The sequence below is a fragment of the Mustela nigripes genome, chromosome 5 (assembly GCF_022355385.1).
Source record: "Mustela nigripes isolate SB6536 chromosome 5, MUSNIG.SB6536, whole genome shotgun sequence".
In the NCBI taxonomy this organism is placed as follows: domain Eukaryota; kingdom Metazoa; phylum Chordata; class Mammalia; order Carnivora; family Mustelidae; genus Mustela; species Mustela nigripes.
The window spans coordinates 148443918-148467991 of NC_081561.1; the positions used below are offsets into that span (position 1 = coordinate 148443918).

The following is a 24074-nucleotide window of genomic DNA, read 5'->3' on the forward strand; positions in this document are numbered from 1 at the left end:
CGGGCCTGGGAAGGGCCGCCCCGTAGGAGCTGGCGGGTGGTGAGGGGACGCTCCCGCCGCCCGGAACATCGGGACCGCGGCTACGGCTGGGGCGGGAGAGGCAGAGATGCCGGGACAGGACGCCGGCCGCGGTGGAGCTGCTGCCGCGCTGGAGGCACAGCAGGGGCCTGAATCGCCGCCCAGCTGGGGGGGCAGGAGGCTCAGGGAGTAGAAACCGCCGCGGCCCCCGCAGCACAAGGCACTTCAGACGGGATGTTCATGTCTTCTAACACAGGACGTGAAGGCTGAACTCGAAGAAATTACCCTACGGTCGGGAGTCTTTCTCCCCAAAACATCAAAGCTTCCTTTTTAAAATCCTCCTTTTCCGTCGTCTTCAAGGAGGCTCACTCTTGAGAAAGCAGTCGGTGTGACCCCGCGTGGTCTGGGGCCGGGCCCCGCGCGGTAGCCCCGTGTCCCCGCCTGCATGAGGTCGGGAGCGGCCGCGTCCCGCTGAACAAACTGCACAGGAAAAGGCTAATTGGTCCCCAGGTGCAGGCATACGGCTGCTTTCGGGATCTTTGACTTCTAGAATGTTTATTTACAACATCTGCAATCCCCAGGAGGGCTTTTCCCTGCTTCTTCTTAACCTTCAGTGACCTCCCTCCCAGGGCACACTGCGTTCTCCCAGGGAATGATTAAAACTCAGGAAGCTTTGATTTACTCCTCGGGGGTCTTTTACAGTTCACACACGTCTTAAAAATTGACCAAGGCCCAGAGCAGCGGGGTAAGCCCTACGGAGCCCCACTGCCCTGCGTGCCCCTCGGGCTACGGCACCGACCGTCACGCGTCTGCCGTCACCAGGTGGGGGCAAGCCCGGTCCCAGCCCCGAGACTTACCAGCACCCTGTAGCCCCAACGGCACTTCCCTGTATTTGTAAGAATGGGCTTATTAGTTCCTCCCAAGAGGCCTCTGGGGGTGAGCAAACCATGGGCTGTGTCAGTGTCGAACGTCCAGCTCCTGCCTGGACACCGCGCAGACGTGAGACTGTCTAAGGTGCAAATCTGTCCCGTGAGGTGTAAGGTAGAAACTCGAATCTCCGAAGACGTGTCTGGAGTGCATGGTCATGCCGTGACGCGGGCCCTCGATGTCCCTGCACTGGGAAGCATTTTGGGGACACGTGGGGCTGGGCCGCCAACACGGAGAAATAGCCCAGACGCCGAGCTCTCCCCGCTTCCCACGTGACGGGAGTTCTGATCAGGGATGCGGACTGGTGCCAGCACCGTCCAGACCCTGTGCTCCTGTCTTTGGTCCTCGCCGGCTTGGGCTTTGGGGCCTGACCGGCGTCGCGCAGCCCCTGTGAAGGTCCATCTCTGCTTGCCCACGATGAGGGTCCAGGTGAGGCTTCAGGCGGCAGCTCTGGGTCAGGAACCAGCCCGTGTGCAGAGTCCTGGGGCCTTCAGCCGCCCCTGACCGCAGGGAACCCCCCGCTCCAGGGCGCCACAGCCCTGGGACAGCATCAGGATCCAAATGCTTGCGTTTGGGGTACTGTGGGACCCGTGTAGCAGTGCGTCCTCTCCCCGAGGTGTCACGCCATTGTAAGAGGTGTTGTAACCAGAAACCAAATAGGTCTCCGCCGTCATCCAAAGGACTAACACACGAGCCAGGTTGTTCGCGGCTCTTGTTCCAAAGCCAGTGCTGGTTCAGCTCCCGAGAACCTCCCAGCAGCCTCCCAAGCCCTTCTCAACGCCAGAAACCGCGCTTCTCTCTGCCGTGGGCGGCTCTGAGGGACCCGGACATTCTCACGTCGTCCGGACAAGGAGGACGGGGGCTCTGAGACTGGCTCCGAGGACAGACGCACTTTCTTGTCTGGATGGGGTGTGTGCGTGTGTGTGTGCGTGTGCGTGCACGTGTGACTCCGTAAGTCCCTCCAACGACGGTTGTAAACTTGGGAAATATCCCACTGCGTTGACGGACTGTATTTTCCCAATTACCTAATTCTGGTCGGTCAGTTTGCTTGCAGAGACGCTAAATCCACTTTGTGAGAGAAAGACGTAGGGCTCCATGAGACGGCTCACGCGAGCAAACAAGACGATCTCGGACAAACATCTTCCCCAGCACCGCTGTTGATGTGACCTGGTCCTCCGGATTCTTGGTTTGCGGCGACGAGGTTCCCCCGACACTCCGCAGTGCGGCCCCGGGCAGCCCCACTCTCCGAGGTTTGCTCTCTGAAGGATCTCCGGCTGTGATCCCTGGAAGCTTCTGCAAACGGGTGCCCTCGCCCAGGATGCCAGGGAAGGAAGGTGCGGGGGGAAGCTCCGGGCGCGCGGGGCGCAGCAGCAGAAGTGGACAGGCTGTGCAGACACTTGTCGGCCGCGCCCACGCAGGAGTCGGTGACGGTGGGGGGATTACCCCTCTCCGCGCACGATCTGGAGGCGCGCACGGAGGTGGGACGTGCCTCTCTGTTGCGTCAAGCGTGCCCGGGGCCCTGAAGCCTCTGGTGCATTGAAGCTGCAGGCCTGTAGGGGCCGGTCTGTGGAAACCACCTCGAGCGACTGGGAAAGCATCCGTGCGTTGAAGCAGTTTGGGGTTTCATGCTAATTCTCCCAGTTACTATGCCCTCCCAGCTGACTCGGGCCCTCGTAGGCCTGCCGGCTGCAAGGAATGCTACGTATCCCCCATTGCTGTGGGATGGAAGCTTCCGGAAGGACCCTGGACAGGAGGCCTGCGGTCCTCTGCCTCCCAGGCGCAGCTTCCCCGAGCCAGGCAAGGACCCGGGGGTGAGCCCTGCGTCGGTCCTCGAGTGGAGGAGGGTACGTCTCGGGCTCATCTCCCTTCCCCGGGGCTCCTCTGTTGAACACCTCCCTGCACTTTAAGAAAAATGTGTTCTGCAAGTTGCTTCTCCAAGTCCCTTTTTTGCAGAGACAGAAAGTTCCCATGATTCAAGACTCTGGAAGGAGCCTCAGTTCCTGACGCGCTGGACTCCCCTGACCTCGGGAGCCACGGTGGGGGTGGGGGCGCATGAGGCCGGCGGCCGTGGTGTGGCGCGGGAGGCACGGGTCCACGTGAGTGGGGGAGGCGGTCCCTGCAGCGAGTAGCTCCTTCCTGGAAGATGGTACCGACCCGAGAAAAAGCCAGACCCAGCTCGCCCTCAGGAAAGCCTCTGGGCTCTCCCATCAGAGGGTCCAGATGGCCGGTAAGTGTAGGAAAAGCGCCCGACCCGATTACTCACTAGGGAGCTGCAAACTGACATGAACAGGAGGGCACTTCACACCCACCGGAGGGTCTAACAGTGAAAACCCGTCAGTGCCGGCCACGTGGGAAGGCGCCCGCCAGGTGCAGCCCAGCTGATGGGAGTGCCCTGGGCCCCCAGCGCTCTGGCCGGAAACGGGGTGCGGGCTGGGCCTGGGGTGAGGGGACCTGTCCCCACACAGTCCTCTCTCCACGCAGATGCACGGCTTAGGGCCACTCTCACCCGAGACCCCCTGGAAGGACAGGCAGCAAGAGGACCTGGGGTCTGGGCGGTGGGCGGTGGAGGGCGCGCGGGAGAGGTGGAGGGAGACACCAGGAGCCCACGGGGCGTCGTGTGGAGGGTGAGTGACCCCACGCCTGCCCTCCTGCGCTCCAGCTCCCCCCACCCCCTCCATGCTCGGCCGCGGGGCCGTCTCCAGGTGAGGATTATTGCGTCAGAACTTTCTGCAGGAGTCAGAACCGAGGAGAGGCCGTGCTGGGGTGTGCGCGTGCGAGCCGCCCTCCGGGGCGCGGTTCTGAGCCGGGGGCTGCTGTGCTCCCCAGCAGGAGCCGCCGGTCGTCTCCCTCGGCTGGTCCCGCATCCTCCGTACAGGGTTCACTCTCGCCAGGCGTGGGAAGCCGCAGGAACCAGCCCGTTTGTCTCTCTGCCCCCCGCGTGCTCGTAAGGGGCCGGGCGGCGAGAACCACGGGCTACAGCGCGGACCCTGCGGCGGGGGACGGCGAAGCAGGGGCGCTGGGACCTCAGCCCCTTCTAGCACGCAGCGCCCTGTCGACTGTGCGCGTGAGTCAGCAGAAGCCCCCGCCGCCCCCGCACAAGGCTTAACATGCTCCGTTGCCTTTGTGTCCCGGCGAGACCCGGTATTTATGACGAGCCGACCGGAGCAGGGCGGTGGGAGATTTCAGGTTGAATTTCTGGAAACGCTGCGGCCTGTTGCCGTGCGTGACGAGTCTCCGGACCAGGCTTTCCCGTCGCGTTGGCAAGTCTGCGCAGCTGCTTCAGAGGAAGGAGCCAGTTCCTGGAAATCCCTTATTTATACAATAACAGCTCAGACGCTTTGGCGATCATGACTCCTTTCTCCGGGGCCTGCGCGCCGCTGCCGAGCGCCGGGTGCGGTTCCCGGGTCGGCCGCTCCGTGTGTTCTCATCCCCCAGACTGCTGACCCGACACCCCGTCTCTTGTCTGAACACACGACTCCCTGCGGACGGATGTTGCGGCCACAGGCGGTGAGCTTGGAACGCTTTCCCTCCAGGGACTGGGCCGCGTCGAGCTTTCCTGGGCGGATGCCTGGGGCCTGTGCCGGGGCTGGGGGACCCCTTCCCGGTTCTGGACTCAGAAAGTCTCACGGCGCTTCTCCAACGGTTTGGTCCTTGTGCATTTTATGACTTAGGTTGTCTCTTCCTTTCCCAGCAGAACGTGGGGCAGCTGGGCGGGCATGCGGGGTCCCCACCGGTGTCTCCAGGCCTCGGCCCCGGTGGTGAAGGGCGTCAGGGTGCCGCGGGGGTCACAGCCCTGGCATCCCCTCTCTGAGAACTCGCTCAGCATGGATTTCCCTCCACCTGGTGCTGCGAGTGCAAAAGGAGCAGGAACGCGGGGCAGTCGGGCCCCTCCCTGTCCCTTCCGCCAATCTGGGCTCTGCACCCTGGGCCTGGGTGGCAGGGGAGGCCCTTTAGGGTTGGCCCCTCCAGGAGTGCTCTCAGCGGGCAGCGTCTCCGGCCAGCTCCTCGGGGCAGGGGTGAAGGTGTCGAGTCCAGGCTTGGAGTGGGTCAGGCCTCCAGGTCCGGTGGCTGAGCTCCATGCAGGGACAGACCATGGACAGTCTCGTGTCAAAAGCCACGCCCCGCGCCCCCGCCCATGGCTCCCTGGGAGCGTGCCCTCCCCTCCCTGTCATCCAGGCTGATGCTGTCCCTGTCCTCTGGGAGTGGGCAGGATGGCCAGTAGCATGCGGGCGCCCTGCTGGGAGCATGTGGAGGCCCCTCAGGGCATGCATGGCCAGTGCCCCCCACCCCCGGAATGTTTGTCCCGCAAGGTCCGGTTTACTCTGTAATGCATGTGCAATGAGCTAACCCTGATTCTGCCTGGTCTCACCTCAGCCACAGTCTGCGTCACCCGGGCCCGCAAACAGGTGCCGATCACTGGATCTCGGGACCCTGCACCAGGGCCCCTTCCCACACGGTACCCCCGCAGCTGCCAACTCTGCCCCCCGGACGGCGTTTGCTGCCGGGAGCCTCAGCCCATTTACACCAGCCGTGTCCGGAACAATCTCTACTGTGGGGACCCCCAGGTTGGGAGGGACCACGTGCTTGGGACTCAGGGCAGCCCGGATTTCGGAGGACCGCCCAGGCCTCAGACAGGCCTTTGGGGGCTGACGGTTTCGTGAAGGACATTCTTTTCCTTAGTGTAGCTGTGACTGCTGACGCTCTAAGGTTGTGGGGTTTTAAAGAAGCTCCAGTCCTGGGGTCCCCACAGTCCCTGAGCCCCCATACTACAGACCCGCGTCCCCACAATTCTATCTTGGGGCCCCCATGGTCTCTGGGGCCTATAAAGAGTCCCTGTGTCCCCATGGTCCCCGTGTCCACCTGTCGCTCTCTGCAACTGCGGTTAGACCTTAGAGGTCTCTGCGGGAAGGTCTGGGGTTTTCCTTTCGTTCTGAGCCTCCAGGTCTGGGGTAAGGGGGGGTGCGGACGTGGTGAGCACACGACGTGACGGGAAGACACGGCTCAGGTGAGTGCGGGCTTTCCTGTGTCGAAAAGGCAGAGAATCTGGGGACATTTCAAAGCCTTTTAGCCACGATATCATGAGCCCCTGATTTTGGATGTGCTTGGCCTGGGTTCTTGCGCCCTCGGCGGTCCACCGTGAAGTCAGTCCCACAGTAAACTGGGCTCCTCGGCCAACCGTTCGCTCAGGCTCTCCCCCACCCTTGAACATCAGGACAATTTCTGAAGGTCTGAGTCCTGACGTGTCCTCTAGACGATTTCAGAATAACGCTAGACTTTGCTTTGGAAACCAGGGTAGGAGCTGCGTGAGGAGACAGAGCTTCAGTCTACCCACTGCGGGGTTTCAGAAGGTGACTCTGCTTCGCTTCTAGTGCTTCTCAGGTCGCCTTTGCCGTCTGAGCTGAATTACCTTGTAAGATCTGACGCGTCCTTCTGCGAGTCCGGGTCCCACCGAGGCTAAGCCTGTTAGTGTGTCTGTTAGAGGGGACACGTGTGACACATTTCACAGGCCCCTGTGGCATGTACTGAGATTCCTAATATGTCGTAACTTTGTCTGAAAGATGCCATTCCTCTTGCTATGTTTCTTTCTCTCTGGAAGGCCCACGAGTCCGAGACGGCAGAGCAGAGCCTCTTGTCGCGGCCGCACCCGGTGCTGGGCGCTTGCTGGGGCCCCCATTCTGGGGAAGCCCCCGTCCTGGGAGCCTGTGTGGCCTGCCACGCCCGGGTCATGAGGCAGCCCCCCGGTCCCACAGCCGATGACACTGCCCGTCAGCCCGACCCCCTCCAGCGGGGTCCCCAGAGTGTGCGGACGGGGAGAGGCAGGACGACCAGCACGGGGACGGATGTCCATCACCGAGCCCAGCTCCCCCCGGCCCCACGACTGAACGGGAGGGAGCTTTTCCGACGAGGGAGCGAGGTCTCGGCCGACTGGACGGCACTGTTCAGCGTCTGTGGAGGACGTCCCAGAGACCAACACCTCTTCGGCCGTACGTAGAGATGCCGACCCAGCATGGGATTCGGTTTGCCGGGTTTTCCGTGGGACGAGAGAACGTCCGAAGGCGGGCTTCATCCGCGGTAAGAAAGGCTGTGGTTTTGCTGTGGCAGCTGGTGTCCGTCCCCCAAAGAGCAGGAGCTACAGAGAATGAGAACAAGCTTGGAGCCGGTGTCCCGGTCCCACGTCCTCCTGGGCCTCGCCGGAGGAACCGTTTCTCCCGACCCTTCTGACTGAGTCAGAGAGTGAAGCAAGCCGTGCCTAGTGATTCTCGGCACCGCACGGAGACAGATCGCTCTCCCCGCCCGACACACTAGGCCTTCCAGACGCCCGCAGCCTCATCCGAAGCGCCCTGCGCGGACCGGGACGGGCTGGGGGAGCAGTGCCTGCCGGGCGCTGCCCGTCCCTCGTGGGTGGGGTCACGCGTGTAAGTTCTGGCTCCCCTTCGGGAGGCCCTATCTCCGAAACACAGCCTCCGATCCGTTGTTCTGTCCAAAGTTTTAAAATCCTGCTTTGGAAGTTACAGGCGAGGCCTCGGGCCCAGGGTGAGGTGGTGTGAAAGGAAGCGGCGGAGAGAAACGCACGCGGGCGGACGTGAGGGCACGAGCCGTCAGCGCCGAGCCCTCCCGGAGGCTCACTACGCAAACGGTCAGCGCCAGGGCATGTTGCTCTGAAAACATCCCGAGTTGGGCTTCCCAGAGCTTGTTTCGTGAGCGCTGTGGGCAGGTCCGGGCAGAGCCGTGCACAGCTGTCGGCCACCGGAGCGGCCCCGGCCCTCAGAGGAACGGCCCGGACACCAGCGCCCCCACGGCCAGGCCCCGGGTCCCTGCGGTCCCCCAGCCTGGGTCCCAGTCTTTCTCCGGCCGCTGGTCCCACGAGCCTTCTCTGCTGCAGGGGCGTTTCTTCTTGAAGAGGGACACGCAGGGCTGTTTGCTCCCCGGCCCCAGGTCAGCGACCGCGGGGAGAGAACGCCCTCCTGTCTTCCACCCGAGGCCCGAGGAACGCGGACGGGCGTCCGAATCCTGGCCTTTCCGCGCGGCTCGCCCAGGAGGGCTCCCAGGACAAACGGTGCCAGGCCGCGACTCGGCGTGGGTGGGAGCGCGGGGACGGGGCGGTCACTGCATGGAGGGGCCTCCATGGAATCCTCTGCCCGGCTGCGACCCAGCTGTGACCCCGCCCGCGGGGGAGGGCGGAACGGGGCGGCGGGTGGACGCACCCATCGCCCCTGGCCCACGGCCTTCGTTCCCTTCCTCTGTCTGCCTTAAACACAGCCTCCCTGGAAGCACACGCGGTAAGGGGGCCAGGCAGCGCGCCGACGGTGACCTTTGACCGAGGGGCTTGGGCCGGTGGACCTCAGGGAGGCCCAGGAGCACATCCACTGTGGCCTTCCTGATGGAGGCCCTTAGAGACAGAGACTCGTGGATGGACACACAGACAGAAACGATAACTGCCTTCAGGCTTGTTTCCACCACGTTTATTTCCTTCTTGTTCTTAGTAATAACGTGTAAATTCACCCCAAACTCATTTCTGCTTATCAGATCCTTGATTTCGGTGTATCTGGTACATCAGCAAGTGTCTTTCCGTGTTTGCACATCGAAAACGCCACAGCCTGCAAATCAGTGAAGCTAACCTCCAGGAAGCCGGTCCGTGGGGGCCGAGCTCGGGCTCACGGTGTGCGCGGTGCGGGGCGGCCCCAGCCTGGACACTGCGACGGCTGATCCAGCCCGGATGCTGCGACGGCTGATGGCCCCTCTGTTCCCGCCTGTGGCCATGGCCACGCCCTGCCCTCCGCGCCTCCTCTGTGGAGGTGGACGGCTGGACGGAGGCTCTCTGAGGTCCTGGGTCCCAGAGCACGAAGCAGGACGGTCACCCCACAAAGTCCTTGTTACGCGTGGGAGAACTTTCTCAGAGGAACTACGGGCACGGAGACCTTTGAAAATGTGTTTTACTTTGATTTTTCACTCCCTGTTTTTGGAAACAAGAAACCTCTGGTCTCGAGCAGGAGGCGGGGATGTCGAAGGCCAAGGGAGGCTCCGTCTCCGCGAAGGCTCTTCCCGCGGATGGGCTCTTGCTCAGGCGCTGGCCGCGCGGCCAACCACACACACCGAACGCACGAAGGCAGCACCCATGACGGGACAGCAACCTATTCCCGGGAGCCCCTGCGCGGGACGTGGGCTCCATCCCGGCACAGGCGCCCGGTTCTGCGAGCGCAGAACGCGGTCACTGTGCCGTGGCTTCGGTGCCGGGGACGTCCGGGTGACTCTGCGCCCTGGGAAGGGCCAGCTGTCGGAGGGCGCTCACCCGCAGGACATCCCGAAACGTGCGAGACGGCCCTCCCCGGCGGAGAACCATCCCCCCCAGAGCTCGTCCGTGCCAGGGCTGAGACACGTGGCCGGCTGGATACGGTCCCATTCTGGCACAAGGCAGAACAAGAAAAGGAACGTACGAATGTGTGGGAAGAACGGATGGAAGGAAGGAAGGGAGGGAAGAATCTTCCCAAAGAGGAGAGAGAGAGGAGCGAAGAGAGGGAGAGGTTGCCCCGAACGGCACAGGCGGCCACAGCTGCGGTCAGCCACGCCGCGTTTCATGGAGGCCAAGACGTGGTACTGGCTTACACAATTCCAAGATGCTTCTGATTGGAAGACATGTTCACCTGTAACATGAGATAAAGGACTGCGGCCACGGAGCCAGGGGGCCGGGAGATGGTGGCCAGGGTCTCCGGGACGCCACCATCCGCCCAAGGATCTTCCCAGGCAAGGCGCCGTTTCGGGATGGCCACGAAATAGAGATAATTTCAGGCCAGAACGAGGCCACGAGCCCTCCCTGGAAGGACTTGTCAAAGTTGTTCTTTAAGAAGAAGAGAAATGAAACCAAAGAAGAGAGAGTCGCAGAAGCTGTAACAGCAGCTCCAGGAACGACCGCGAAGGACACAGCGGCCCTCGGGCTCCCCCAAAAGAGGCGGTTTCAGCAGGTGGAGCTACCCAGGGCATGAAGCAGGCCGCCGACGGGACAAGTGCCCAGAGCGAGAGCGTTCTCCGTCCGGAGCACGGGTGCGGGGAGGGAGCGGCCGAGGTCCAGCCGTCCTTCGCTGTGCCTGAGTGCGGAACGAGCACGGGAGGAGGGATGGTGGTTTGACACCGAGACCGTCCAACTAGGATGCACGGCGGATGGAAATTTTGAAAAGAACAGTCACACTGTAATGGGATAAATGGAAGAGAAGTACGGTCTTCGACAGACACGAAGTAAGACCCCAGAGACAGATGCCCGCGAGCTCGGTCCGTGTGAGAGAGTCGGCGTCCTCCGCGCTGTGAGGGCGGGAACCCCACAACACGCCGGCAGAGTCGGGGACGGGGGCAGGGAGGGGTGTTCCCCCGAGGACAGTACAAAGCACGACGGGCTCGTGATGCCGTGACCGGCCGCACAGTGTGCAGAACAGGGTGTCACCCGGGACACAAGTCCCGCGAGTGAGGCTGAGGAGAGCCACCACTGGGAAGGCAAAGTGTCCTACAGCGCGCACGGGGCCAGGCGGTGCTCGGCCGCCCACAGCAGCCACAACCTCGCACGGGGGCAGCCAACCCGGTCTGTGCGGGACCAGCCGTGGCGGCTCCACCGGGACTCAGGCTGTCGGCCGGCACAGACGTCTCGGAGGCCTCACCTCCTCGCCAATACAGGGGCAGTGCTGCCCTCGACGAGCCCCCGAAAACGACCCGAGAGGCCCCAAGGAATACGGACAAGCGGGAAGCGCGAGGGGCAGAACTCAAAGCTCTGTCCGCACGTAGGCAGGGTCCTTCGACCTCGCAGGGAGCCGCCGCGGACGTCGTAGACACGGCCCCTTCTGCGCGGAAGTAGGTATAGACCCAGCTCACTCGCAGGTTCAGCGGGAGCAGGTGCCGGAGTCGGCAGACGCTTGCCTCTCGGCGCACAGAGCACGGCAGACCGGGCTGGAGGGCTTCGCCGACGCGGTCGTGCGGCTCGGAGCTGCGGCGTGACCCCAAGGAGACGGGGGGACAGGAATTACAGACTCGAGGGCGGACCTGGAGGAGGTGGGGTGAGAAGGATCATGGGAGCACGCGGCTTTGGAAAGTGAATCCTGTGAGCACCGTCCCGGACACCGGCCAGACGACAGAACCACACAGAACAGCCGTATCTGGTGAGGCGAGTAACACGGCGGCACTTCCAGCAAGGCCGGCCGGGATAAAAGCCGGGGAGAGCGGAATGAACCGCCGCCCGAATGCAACAAGGCAGCCACATACATGGCAGGTGCGTGGCGCTGAGCCTTAAAGCTCAGAGGAAAAGGAAAATGTCCCAGCAGACTGGCAAGATGGCCAGAACGTTTCGGAAATGTGATGAGACTTACATTAAGGAAAAAGAATTAATGTTCACAATCCACAACCCCCCCCCTGCCAGACGGTTATATGGCAGGGTCTGCGCAGCTCCTGTATACAGTAGGTGCTCCGTACATGCGCTTGGCTGGCTGACTAAAGACTCAGCTCTGGTCTCCACTAGCCTCCTGATTCTTAGGGAAATACATGGGATGCGTCAGTGTTTCTGGCCTGCAGGGCTGCGGGCTCTCCCCACTGCTCCCGCACCGTCTGCCTGAGCAGGCAGTGAGGACACACGGACTCCCCCTCCCACGGGCTGAGGCCCCCTCGGTTCCAGGGGCCGTGGGGCTGGTTTCTCCGGCCACCTCCGGGCGCGCTTGCCTGACCCTCTCCCCCAGCCTCCAGGCCCCTCCAAGCTCCGGCACACTCGGACTGAATGTCCGTAACAAAAGGCAAAACTTCAGTTTCCTCAAATGACACAAGGTGCGGAAATACACCTTTTCCCTAATTTTTATGAATTAACGACTCTCACATATTCAATTTCTACCTTATTTTGACTTGGACCCTTGGAACCTGGTTCATTCTTTTTTGGTTTTGTCTAAAGTCTTTGTATTTTAATCACAGTCAAAGTTACAAATGATTCAATGATTTCTAATGATCCAAAATTGTCCTTTTTAAGAAATTCTTTAGGGAAGGTGAAATAGCTCGTCTGTCTTCAAACCACCCCCATGGAGGGGCTGAGGTCCCCGGCCCCCCAGGCTCCGCAGTGTAGACACCCCCACCCATTCTTTAGGCCCCAGGCCCGGGGAAGCCCTTTGCGGCCGGGGAAGGATTCGGGTAGAGCCGCTTCAGGATTACAAATGCTGCCCTACTCGGCAGGCCGCTCCCCTGAAGATCCCGGAAAAGCTGAAGGGCATTTCTTCAAAGAGTGAACACCAAAAAAAAAGGTTATTTTTTCAAAAACACTCTTTTTAAAGATTTTATTTATAAGTCATCTCTCTACCCAGTGCAGGGCTTGAACTCCCAACCCCGAGACCGAGTTGCACCGTCCACGGACTGAGCCGACACTTCCATGCTCCGTTTTGTGTATTCGAATCAGCGTTTTCCCACTTTGGGGGGGGCGCCCAGGCGGGGGGTCAGGCTGGCCCGGGAGCCCACCGAGGGCCGCAGGAAGGAGCAGCGGCGCGTGAAGAGACGGGCCGGTGACGGTACCGGCGTAACCCGCGTGTCCTGGCCGGTGAGGAGTTACCGTGGGATTCACACCCCGGTTTCTCCGGCACCGGCCTCCACCCGGCCCTCGGGGAGAATGATTCCTGGGAGTCACGGTTCAGAAGGACTGGGCCGACCCCGGTGCCCAGCCATGCAGAACGGGCTGGGGTCGGGGGCCCGGGGCTGCAGGTAGGGGCGCACCACCAGGACCCCAGGGCAGACACCGCGGAAGCCTGGATGGGACACCTGCCCAGGGAGGATGCGGACACGGAGGCCGCAGGGGTAGGGGCAGTCTCCACCGGGCAGGGACACGCTCCTCAGAGCTGGTCCATGGGGCGAGCCCAGGGACCCACTTCACCCGAGTGACCTGGGAGAAAATCCATGTTGGCAAGTCTACCCAGACCCGCACCACACGGCGGGCAACCAGGGAAGCGAGAGCCCGTCCTTAGCCAGGGCCTGAGTGCTCATCCGCGCTCCGCAGAGGATGGCTTTCCTGGGGATAACCCTGGCCTGGGCCCGGCCAGCGAGGCTCTCTGCCAACTTCCGGGGCCTCACACCATGGTCATGACCCTGAGCGCTGCTGGCTGGAACCTTCGAATCTTTCTCCTCAGGGCCTTGGAGGCCTTGATGCGACACAGCTTGGGCATCGGGGGCAGGGGTGGCCTCCGGGCCCCTGGGGCCCTTGAGGGCTGCGGGGGACACGCCCGAGGCCAGGCCCCGACCTCTGAGTCGCTGCTGCTGGACTCCCGGTCTCCAAAGCGGCTGGAGGTGTGGTCACTGGCCCCGTCCTCGCTGGTCTCGGCCACCGTGGAATAGAGCAAGGAGACGCCCTTGGCCGACGGCTCGGAGCCCTCTGACTCACTCCTGACCCGGGCATCCTGGCGGGGCAGCCTGGGCCTGGCCCGGGCACACCCCGGCTGCGGGCCCCTGGCTCGGCTCACTGCGGGCCTGGGGGGCCCCAGGCCGCCCGCGACCTCCACGGAGGACAGCCACCTCCGCTGCTGCTTCCGCACCTGCACACCAGCCGCCACTTCCAAGGGGAACAAGGCCTGCACCGGGGCCCGGCGACCCTCCCGTCGGGTCACCAGCAGGGGCACCAGGAGGGGCACGGGGTAGAGTCTAGGCTCAGAGCAGGACCGGCTAGGCGCTGCCCCTGCCGGCACGGGCCTCCTCCCGAGACCCTGCCCCCACTCTGGGGGCAGCAGGGGGGCTGCGAGAGCCCTCCCGGGGGACGGCTGGACCTTGTCGGTGGCCCCTCTCTTGACCTTCACAGCCTTTGTCTTGGGGTGGCCTGTGTTCAGCCCCAGGAGGAAAGCTCCATGGTCAGCAAACGGGGGTTGGGCACAGAGGCCTGGGGCCAGCGCGGGGCTCTCCCTGCCCCCCTTCCTGGTGGGCCACCGGACCGTGCCGTCCTGGCAGCTGAGAGCCGGCTGCAGAGCCTGTAGGCAGGGAGACAGGGCTGGCCCATGCCCCAGCGGAGGGGAGCCCCGTGTGGTCTCCCCACGGACGCAGCCATTCTGGGGTTCGGGTCCCTCCTCTGGAAGGCTCCTGGGATGAGGGGTGGCTGTGAGGCGCTCAGGTCCCTGCTCGAGGCTGTCCCTGCCGGTGTCCCCACTCCGAGGCATCCTACCCATCCCTGCTCTCTCTGGGGTGCACACCAGCCTGTCCAGGCCACCTTCCCTCTCTGCTCTCTGGCCACCAAGCATAGGCGGGGACAGGGGCCCCTCGTGTCTCGGGGGTCCCTGCTCACCCACGCTGCCCCTCAGGGGGATCCCTCGGCCGTGCAGCCTCAGCAGCCTGTCTATATAGGCCGCAGCTGGGCCAGCCTCGAGGACGGGTCTGGTCTGGATGGAGCCCAGGGCCGCCGGGCTGGGAAGGGGCTCCCTGGGGGGCGAGTGGCCCGGACTTGGCAGGGCCTCCTTGTGGAGAGCGAAGAGAGGGCTCTGCAGAGCCACAGCGTGCAGGGGGCTGGGGTACGGGTACACCTCCCTGCCTCCCTTGGACACCAGGTCACACTGGTACTTGGGGTCTAGCACGGGGGCCGGGAGGTCCATCCCGGGGCAGAGAACGGAAGTGGACTTGGGGTGTGCACTGGCCTTCTGGAGCTCCAGCTCGGACGGCAGGACTCTTTCAAGATCGCCTGGGAACGAGAAAAAAGAGCAAACAGGTGAACTGGGGACGGCCCTGGGCTCGCCTCCATGCAGCATCATGGCTGCGCGGCGCCCTGTGCGGGTGTGGGCAGGAGGCCGGCGGGAGCAGCAGCCCGTGCTCAGTGACACCGGACACGAGCCTGCAGAAAGGGCTGGCTTGAGCGCTCACTCCGTCACCTGTCCCGACTCCCCTCTCTGCCCCGACGTGCGTGGTAAAGCCCAGACGCAAAGTCGATTGTTTCGATGCCCTCGTTCACCCGAGGTTGGGTCACTCTGGGTGCTGTGTCCGCTCCGATGACAGACGGTGCCCGTCAGGGTGTGTAAGGGTTCTAGAAGGATTTGTAAAATAACTTCCTGATGTCCACTTAAATTGTAAGAAAAGAATGCTTTTTATCACAGCAGGCTTGCTGCAATGAACAGTCGTATTCCCGTCTCTATCCGAAAACCAAAAACGCCTGGAGTGGTACCTGTGGGGTTGGCACCAGCACCAAGTATACCTGGGGCTTCCCGGCTCTGAACTCAGCAGCCCCCGCCACCTGGGAGGGCGCCTCCCACCCCGCCCGGCTCTCTTTTACCTGTAGACACTGGCCTAGGCCTGGACACGCCCTCCTCTGTGGCCAGGGGTCTCCAGGCGGGCAGGGGCGCTCCGTGCACAGTGGTCTCGTCGGCCGACCGGGGCCGGCCGTCCCCCGCATCGGGCCTGGCCGTGGGGTTGGCCGGCAGCAAAGTGTCCCGGGAGGAGTACACGCGGTCACTACACACGGATGTGCGGGATGCAGACAGGGAGCAGGAGCCGCCGTCACTCAGCTCGTAGAAGCCTAGACGGGGTGAGCGGAGGCAGTCAGTAACCTTGGGGCAGCGGCCCCCTTCCTGCCCGAGCCGGCCCCAGGGCTAAGAGGGGATCAGGATCTCAGCATGCGGGCGCTGGAGAAATCATCTGGGGACTCCCCGTTACTGTCCACGGTTGCCTCGTGAGCACAGTCCGTGGGAGCCCACCACCTGCTCGGCCCCCATTCAGGCAAGTGGCTTCCCTCTCCCTACGTGGCCGGGCTGCTGGCTTTCTTCTCCCTCTTCCCAGGTGCCCGCAGCCATCAGAGGAAGGACAGCACCCAGGGGTCTCCAGCCCACTCCACTCCACGTGCTGCACACCCAGACTAGGCCGTGGTTTTGCAAATTTACAAAAAGACTGAGAAACAGCAGGCGGTGCTGCCCACGGTCTCCTGGGTTTGCGTGTGCCCCAGGCTCCGGGCACATGGGATGACACGCTCTAAACCAGGGGGGCTGGAAGGGCTCCAGAGCCATCTCCTCGCAGCTCTCAACCAAGGGCAGCAGGCAAGGGGACAGTGTCCTGCCCACCTTCTCTGACAAACTACCCAGAGTTGAGATTCCATAAACCTGCAGACGATCACCTCCTAAAACAGCTCCTTACCATCTCCCTGTTACTCCGACCTGAACAGAGCCTGGAACGTGTGTCAGCCCAGAGAAGGGGAGACACTCATGGAGGGTTCGTCCACCGGAAGCAGGCCTTTCCCATCAAAGAGCTCCCCATAAACGCACACTGTGCACACGCTCCTCTTTCCAGAAACACATTTAGGGAGGTGGAAGGAAGGGGTGCATAGTGCGTGCTCCCTGGGAACAGGTTCTCGGGGGGGGGGGCTGCGCTCATGAGCCGGGCCTGAGAGCCTGGGCGGACCCCCCCGCCGCAGCACCGGCCCCCAAGGTGTGGGGTCTCCAGAGGGCAAGGGGGTCCTCTCCGCAGCGGCACTGCCCGCCGGCGCGGCCTACCCGAGCTGGGCCTGCTGTCGCCGTCGGCCGCCCTGCCGCAGGGCCCGCTCCCGTCCAGCTGAAGCTCGCCGATCTGCCGGTCCAGCTGTTCCAAGTGGGTCTTCAGGCCGACGTCCTGGCGTCGTAAGCGGTTCTACGGGGAAAGCGGGACACAAAGCTGTCCAAGTGCAGAGAGCAAGCCCGACGCCCGGGAAGTGAGCACCGGCACACGACGTGCCTCGCAACGCCCGCGGCTCCGGCTCCAAAGCCCGGTAGCTCCTCTCCACTTCCCTAAGCCAAAGCTCTGGCCCTCTGGTCGCCAGAGGAAAAGAGCCCCTGCCCCCGCCGACCGGCTTGCCGGCCGCCACGGCAGGCCTCTAGAAGCGTCAGCAGTTCTCCACGAGGTATGTCTTCCTAAGGAGACTGACAGGGCACAAGCTCAGGGTCAAAGGCGGCCCCTGCTCTTACACGCGGCCCAGAGGTCGCGCTCGGCTGCTGTTCTCGAGGCTTATGTAAGAACCGACCTTCCCACGCTCGTGTGCCTCGTTCTCTTGCTCAGTGGGCCCTGTGCGGCCCCCGGACTTTTCAGGGCATGGGAACGTCCCCGAGGGAGAAAGAGGCCCCCTTCTTCGGATCCCCCTTCACAGGCGTCACCTCCACGCCTTGTGGAACCCTCAGGGACAGGGGCAGAGGCCCGGCAGGAGGGGGCAGTGCCTGCACTCAGCGCACCTGGAAATCTGCCCCAGAATCTTCTGGGTTTAGAGGTTCACATCTTGGCTCTGCCCTGAGGCTCTACCCTCTCCAGGCTCAGGCATATAAGGGTTATTACAGCATCAGCCGCACGTATGTGTGTGATCATATAATACGCGTATGTGTACGCGGTTACTGTCCATAATACGCATTTGCACACCCACAGTAAATGACAAACGTGCAGAACTAGCACGAGTGCCTCACGGATGTGGACTCCCTTCTCTCCATCGTCAGGCAGCACCGTTTTCAGGGCCTGCTGCATAAATTTCTTATTTTTAATCAACAATTAAGTTTAAGGCAAATAATGAATGGATGTAATTATGTGGTTCACCCTGTTTAAGAAAATGACTGTGTTTCAAATCTAATATCACAGGGGAGGAAGTTCCCTAAACCCCATAATTATCTCTGTAATTTCAGCACCGCGAGGCTGCAGTCTGGGAGGGAAGCAGGTGGCAGGAACTGCCGATTCTTACGAGGGGGTCGCGTGGGCACAGCCTTTGGATCCAGCCCGAGAGAGGTGACGTGGGTGACAAGCCCATGGCCTGACACAGTGCCTGGTGCGTGCCAGGTCGCCATCCCCGGGCCACCGTCCCCGGGCCACCATGCCCAACTCCCCTTTGCTCGGGGACCACATCCATGGCTTTGAGAGCAGACTCCACGTGTCACAGCCAGAGAGTCTTATGCCACAGGATAATCTGTGAACGTATCACAGCCAAAACCAGTCCTGGATTTCATAAAAACTTTGTAATCCCCGAACCATCCAGTCCAGCCTGAACATGCGGCCTCTTGCTCTGAATATTTTCACCAAGGAGAACGTGACCGTGTCAAGAGCCATGGCAGAGAGAGCTGAGGGTGTGCGAAGTTGGGCTTCACGCCAACACCCTCCGCACAAAGAACACTACATTCAGGCAAAGGGGCCAGTGTGTGTTTTCACTGCGAATGACTTTTCCTTCCCTGTCCTAAATAGGGCTGCTGTGCCTTACTCTGTGGGGTCACAGCTCGATGCTTACAAAGCAATCTGACTGCTTCTCTTCCAAATCATGATATTCTCATCCTTCTGGAGCAGGAGGGCACCTCTGAGCCCCCAGGGCTCCTCTAAGCCGATTTCCAAAAAAGAGAGTCCCCTCTGTGCGTCTGTGCTGAGAATGGCCGCTCTGTGACTACTGTGTGCCCAGCCAGGCCTTCGGTGGGCGGTTCCTGATTGACGGCAAGAGGTCAAAGATGCACAGGCCCGTGGGCGCCCCGACGATTTACCGTGTCCCCGGGACGCGGCAGCTCAGGCGCAGGCCTCGCTGTCTGGGGTGACACCGTCCTCGCTGAGGCTTCCCTCCCTCACTCGGGGGTTCATGTTTCTGCTTTTTCATTTACTCCTTGTGTCTAATTCTGTGCTAAGAGCCCAAGTTCAGTCTGTGACCAGGAGAGAGCAGGGGCCACTGAAGCCGGCCACAGACAATCTCTCCTCACGTATTTCCTCTGCAGAGAAGACGTCACTGGCACACGGCACCGGGGGACCAGGGCCGTGGCAGTCACGTGCACCCCCGTCAGAGCAGCCGGCGCGTTTGGGGGGCCCCTCGTCCCCACCTCTGTCCCCAGCATCCAGGCTCACTATCAGGGCGGTGTACGGAGTCAGGATCCCCCCCAGCCGGTGTTTGGGGCTGGGGTGAAGGCAGTACACACCCACAAGTCCCCGGGAGGTGGGGTCGCCTGAGCATAAACACAGATTCTGGGGATCCTGGTCACCCCGGGCCTGCGCATCGGGACGAGCTTCCCAGGGAATGCAAAGGGTTCTTAGGAACGGATGAACACGAGAGGCTGGAGAAGGGCATTCTACAGATCGCCGTTAAAAACAGACTCGGCTTATCCTTTCTCTGCGAAGTTTGCTGTCTATACCCTAAGAGAACCACCCGGTTTCCCCTTCTTTGTCCTCGGTTTCCATCCACAAATCAGCGTTCCGCTCTCTTCAAGCCTTCATTCACGGCAGAGCCAAAGGACAAAAAGGAAAACTGCCCTCGAGTTCAGAACACACCCACGGCGTCTAAAACACCTTCTCTCTCCTCAAAAGCTGAGTGTCTACACAGGAAGCAGGACACAGGCGAAAGCCGCAGCTATCCCAGGGGCCGTAGACCGCCAGACTGCAGGAGAAGTCCACCGACCACCAGCAAAGGCCAGGGGCACAGATGGGCCGCGTGGGAACTGGCCGGAGGCCTGGCCCTGTCGGGGATGCCCCGCCCCCGCTGGGGACCTTGAGCCAGTTCATTCCCCGGAGGGTTCAGGAAGCAAGTTCAGGAAGCCAGCGGGCAGGCCCGGGAAGCAGGAACGCAGCCGACCTCCTGCTGACCCCGGCAGAGGCAGCCCGCCGGCTCTTGCTGTCCCTAATGCCAGCACCTGCCCGCGAAAAGCAGCCGTGGCCCGCTGCCACTCTCAGGACAAGTCACGACCCGCCGAGCCAGCTCCTGGGAAATTCTTCGGGGTAAGATGTCACGGCGGGGTCCCCAGCGGCCTTTCTCACGGCACCTCGGGGCACCTCTCCCAGTGCCACTGGCAGCCCCCGAGCGGGGGGTGGGGCCTCTGGCCTGCCCTGGGGCACCGCAGGCCACGTGGGTGTCGCGGGAACCTGACGCCAGAGCAGTGGACCGGCCGCCGCCTCTCAGGGATGACCGGGCTCCCCAAAGTTATCCACGGATCAGCCCAGGACCCACCAGTGAGGAGCAGCTGCCCCACACGGGGTCACGGGGCATCGTCAGCTCCAACAGGGAGACAGGAAGGTTATCCCCCAGGAGAGCAATGAAAGGCGCTCCTGTATTTGCTCATTGCACACCTACTAAGCGACTCCTGCATGCTCCTTTGCGACTTCAGGCGCAGCCTGCTTCCATCCGAGTCACCGCGCTAACTCTGCTCACCCGAGTGCGGTGCAGGTCCCCAGAACCGCTCCTGCTCCTCGACCGGGGGACGCGTGCGCGACAAGGCCGCGAGGGCAGATCCAAGCCCTTCTGGTCTTCTCACCGAGCGCGGCCACCCGGCCGCCCGCGGGGAGCGGTTGGGGGAGGCGGAGTGAGCGGCGCTGCGGGTCTGCAGCCGCCCTGGCCAGGAGGCCCATGAATCATGCTCTCCCCACGGCTCTAGCACTACTCCTGTGTTTTCCCTGCAAGAAAAACAGGGAAGTGTTAAGCCCTAGCTGATGTCACACAAATTCAGTTCTTCTCTTTTGATCACATAATCCACGCCAAGAACAAAGTTTGAAGACAAAGTCTGCGTGTTCCTTCTGGTCCCCACATTAAAAAAAAAAATTAAACAAAAAACCTGTTTGATCTCTTCCAAAGGCTACTTGTAATTAGAGGCTGACGACTCGCAAGTCTGATTGGTGCATCCCCGAAGTCGAGTTAATCATCAGCTGTGCTCGTGCCCGCGGAGGAGTTCAGGGCTGCCTCTCAGCTGTGCCCGGCTCTCCCCGGAGCCACACATCTCTGCGGGCGGCCGGGTGCCACGGAGCCCTGGGTGCAGACGCGCAGGGAACCGGGGCTGACTGGTGAGGGCAGGCAAACCGCAGGTGCGGGTCCCGCTCCAGAGCTGGCCCCTGCCCTTGTGGGCGGCCCAGTCACAGGCGGGGAGCAGTCTGCGCAGTCAGGGCCCAGGTTCTGCTCCCTCCACTTTCTGCCTGTTTTTTTTGTTATTTTTTTTTGTTTTGTTTTTTTTTTGCAATGTGGGTCTGGAGTCCCCAGAGGCATCTTCAAGGTTCTGGAATTCAGAAACACCCAACGCGCCGGTCACCGGACGGAGCTAAGCAGAGAGGAAGGCCGCAGCACCGTGCAGCCTGCTGTACGAGAACAGCCAGCAGCGTTTAAACACAACAGATCTGAACTTCTAAATTTAAAAAATTCTACTTAAGAGGACTAGAATGAACGCCATCGGATATGAACCTTTCCATAGAGCCTTTTCATTTTTCCTTTAAAACGTACTTCAGTGCTGGAAAAACTCCCGAGTTGTGTCGGATAGAGGAAAGACGAGGCCGGCAGCAGATTAAAACCGCAGGAACAACGTGGAGTGAGACGGAGCTGGCGTTTGGAGCAGGCGGGGGAGCCAGGAGACACACAGGTGCAGCCGCCCTAAGAGGGTGCCCGGTTCCCCCGCTCGGGGACTCCGCGGACACACCTCATTCTGCAGGTCAGGTTACACTTTGGAGCTGAAGCTTTCCTGGGAAACATGCTTTCCTCCACATTTTGTTACAACCGACCCGACCCATCAAATCTGAGCAATTCGGGTGTGATGTACGGGCACAATTCGGGCTGCGCCCAGCACGCGGGCAGTGTCGCTCCAGAGCCCCGCGGCGGGGCCACCTGCACCCGGGATCCCACACCAGGATCCCAAGCAGCCCCTGCCCCGGGGAAACCGACTGAGCCGCTCCTCCCGGAACAGCCCGGAAGTCCAGCAGGAGGGCGCGCTCAGAGCCGGTCCGCGGGAGCAGGAGGCAGCGCTACGGGGCAGCCCCGGTGCGCCTTTCCGAGTCCGGATCCCCACCCGCATGCCGCGGGCCTCCGCGGCCGTCCCATCCGAACCCGAATGCGTCCCCTTCAATCAGTGGGGCAGTCCGGCCACCGCGCTCCCGCACCAGGTGGCCCGGCCCCCAGTCGCCCCGCGCGCCCAGCACCCCCGGGGCCCCGGCTCCTTACCAGCTGCTCCTGCAGCGCCGCCAGCGCCGCCTCCAACCGCAGCTCCTGCGCGCGGGGGCCGCGGGGGTGCTCGGGGCGCGCGGGGTCTTCGGGGGCGGCGGGGCCCGGCGGGGACTGCATGGCCAGGGCGCCCCGCACGCGCGCCTGCTGTGTGGCGCGCAGCCCCTGCAGCTCCCGCAGCCCCGCGAGCGCCGCGCGCAGCCGGGCGCCCACCCTGCGGCGGTCCCAGCCCGCGGGCCCCGGCGGGCAGCTCGGCGCCCACATCCCGCGCCTGGCCTTCCCCGAGCCTGCCCGGGCTCCCTGGAGCCTGCCCGGCCTCCCGGAGCTTCCTCGGAGCCGCCGGGCCGCGCGCGCGGCCTCCTGCGCAGCTTCTCCCCGCCCCCGCCCCGCAGGTCTCCAAGGTGGGGTGGGACCTATCGGTGGCCGCGGAGGGCGGTGTCTGCACACGCCCCAGGTCACAGCGGCCGCCCTGGGCCCGCCCCGTCGTCGCCGCCCCGTGCCCTTGGGGTCCCGGGGACCCAAGCCTTTCGGTGAGTCTGGAGGGGACCAAAGGAGAGGGAGGGCCCCAGCAGGAGGCCGGAAAGGGCCCAAAGGGGAACAGACGCGGTGAAAGGTGGTGGTTTTGGTTTGTTGTTGTTGTTGTTTTTAAATTAAGATAAATTCTTGGGAAGGTACCACTTTTTAAGGACCATGGTACCTTTTTAAGCTTGTTATAAATTGGAAAAACGTATTACCCGCTTTTCCTAACGTATATCAGCAGTGGGCATGCCCCCGTTTTGGGGGGTGATAACAGCTTTATGGAGATGCAGCGAACCTATTCTTACAGGGCACCCGCTCCAAGGGCACAACTTGGTGATTCCCTCTGTAGTCCCAGCAGCACAAGTGTGCCGCGGCCGGGTCAGTGATCCCGAAGAAGCCCTCGACCCTGAGCCTCAGCCTCCCGTCGCCGTCTGCTCCCGGTGCTCAAGCACCGCTCCTGCGCCGCGGCGGCAAAGGCCCGTGCGTGGGTCACACTGGACAGTCCTCCGCGGCTGGCCTCCTCCCGCTGGGCCGCTGTGTCCACGGCTCCGCGTGCTGCCGGCGACCGCGTCCTTCATTCTTTCTGCTGGTGACAATGTCGCGTCCTGTGGGTAGACGCTTTTGCTTCTCCGCTCTTTCCTGGTGGGCATTCGGGCTGGTGCCACTTTTTGGCTTCTTTGAAAAATCGATGGCCATCCAGGGTTTGCTTTTAGCCGGCAGTGCGCGTTCACTCCCGTGGGCGCCGACCTCGGAGGAGGGGGCGCGCTGGGAGACCTTTTGAACCCCTGACTGCTTTGATTTGTTGATTCGTTGGTTTGCTGATTTTTATTAGTTTCAAGGTAGGATTTAGTGCTTCATCAGCTGCATAGGACATCCCCGCTCAGGGCCTCAGTGCCTCCTTCATGCCCCTCCCCCACCTGCCCTCCAGCAGCCCTCAGTTTGTTCCGGGGAGTCAAGAGTCTCTTATGATTTGCCTTCCTTTCTGTTTTCGTCTTGTTTTATTTTTCCTTCCTTCGTTCCCTATGTTTATCCGGTTTGTTTCATATGGTCTCTGTCTTTCTCTGACTAATTTCCCTTAACATGATACCCTCTAGATCTGTATGTTTGCAAATGGCACGATTTCATTCCGTTTGATGGCTGAGTAGTATTTCATTGTGCGTGTGCGTGCGTGTGTGTGTCTTTATCCACTCATCTGTTGATGCACATCTCTTACTCTGTTGGTGGGAATGCACGCTGGAGCAGCCACTCTGGAGGAGTGTGCGGAGGCTCCCCCAAAACACGAAAAACAGAGCTACCCCATGACCCAGTAACTGCTCTACTAGGTATTTATTCAAAGGATACAAACACAGTGACCCAGAGGGGCACCTGCACCCCATGTTTATAGCAGCGATGTCCCCAATAGCCCAAATGTGGACAGACTGTTAAATTCTCAGCAGTGCGAACGGAGGACCCCGTGTCAGCACGCCCATGGCAGCACCCGTCCTCTGCTTGTGACCGTCTCAGTAAGTGTGAGGTGGTATCTCACTGTGATTTTGACCTGCATCTCCCTGTGGCTACTGACCTGGAGTGTATTTTCATGTGTGTACTGGCCATTTGTGTGTCTTCTTGGGCAAATGTGTATCAGATCCTTTGCGCCTTCTTAAAATTGTCCCCGAATTATTGAGATGTAAGTATTCTTTACATATTGGAGACACAATTTCATTATCAGGTGTATGATTTACAAATGTCTTTTCCCTTTTGTGGGATAATATTTCACTTT

General features: G+C 61.9%; 1 protein-coding gene across 2 annotated transcripts; it reads right to left on the reverse strand.

Moving 5' to 3' along the window:
• Positions 1-12290: 12290 nt before the first annotated feature.
• DACT2 (dishevelled binding antagonist of beta catenin 2) lies at positions 12291-22142 on the reverse strand. 2 transcript variants are annotated; one of them, XM_059399309.1, is made up of 5 exons: positions 21797-22142; positions 16401-16533; positions 15191-15433; positions 14562-14605; positions 12291-13904 (listed from the first exon to the last, which is right to left on the reverse strand). In XM_059399309.1, the coding sequence occupies exons 1-5, from the start codon at positions 22058-22060 to the stop codon at positions 13017-13019; spliced, it is 1572 nt and encodes a 523-aa protein (XP_059255292.1). In that variant the 5' UTR covers positions 22061-22142; the 3' UTR covers positions 12291-13016. The 2 variants fall into 2 exon arrangements, with proteins under 2 accessions (XP_059255292.1, XP_059255291.1); XM_059399308.1 differs by having other exon boundaries at positions 12291-14605.
• Between the last annotated feature and the right edge of the window lie 1932 nt (positions 22143-24074).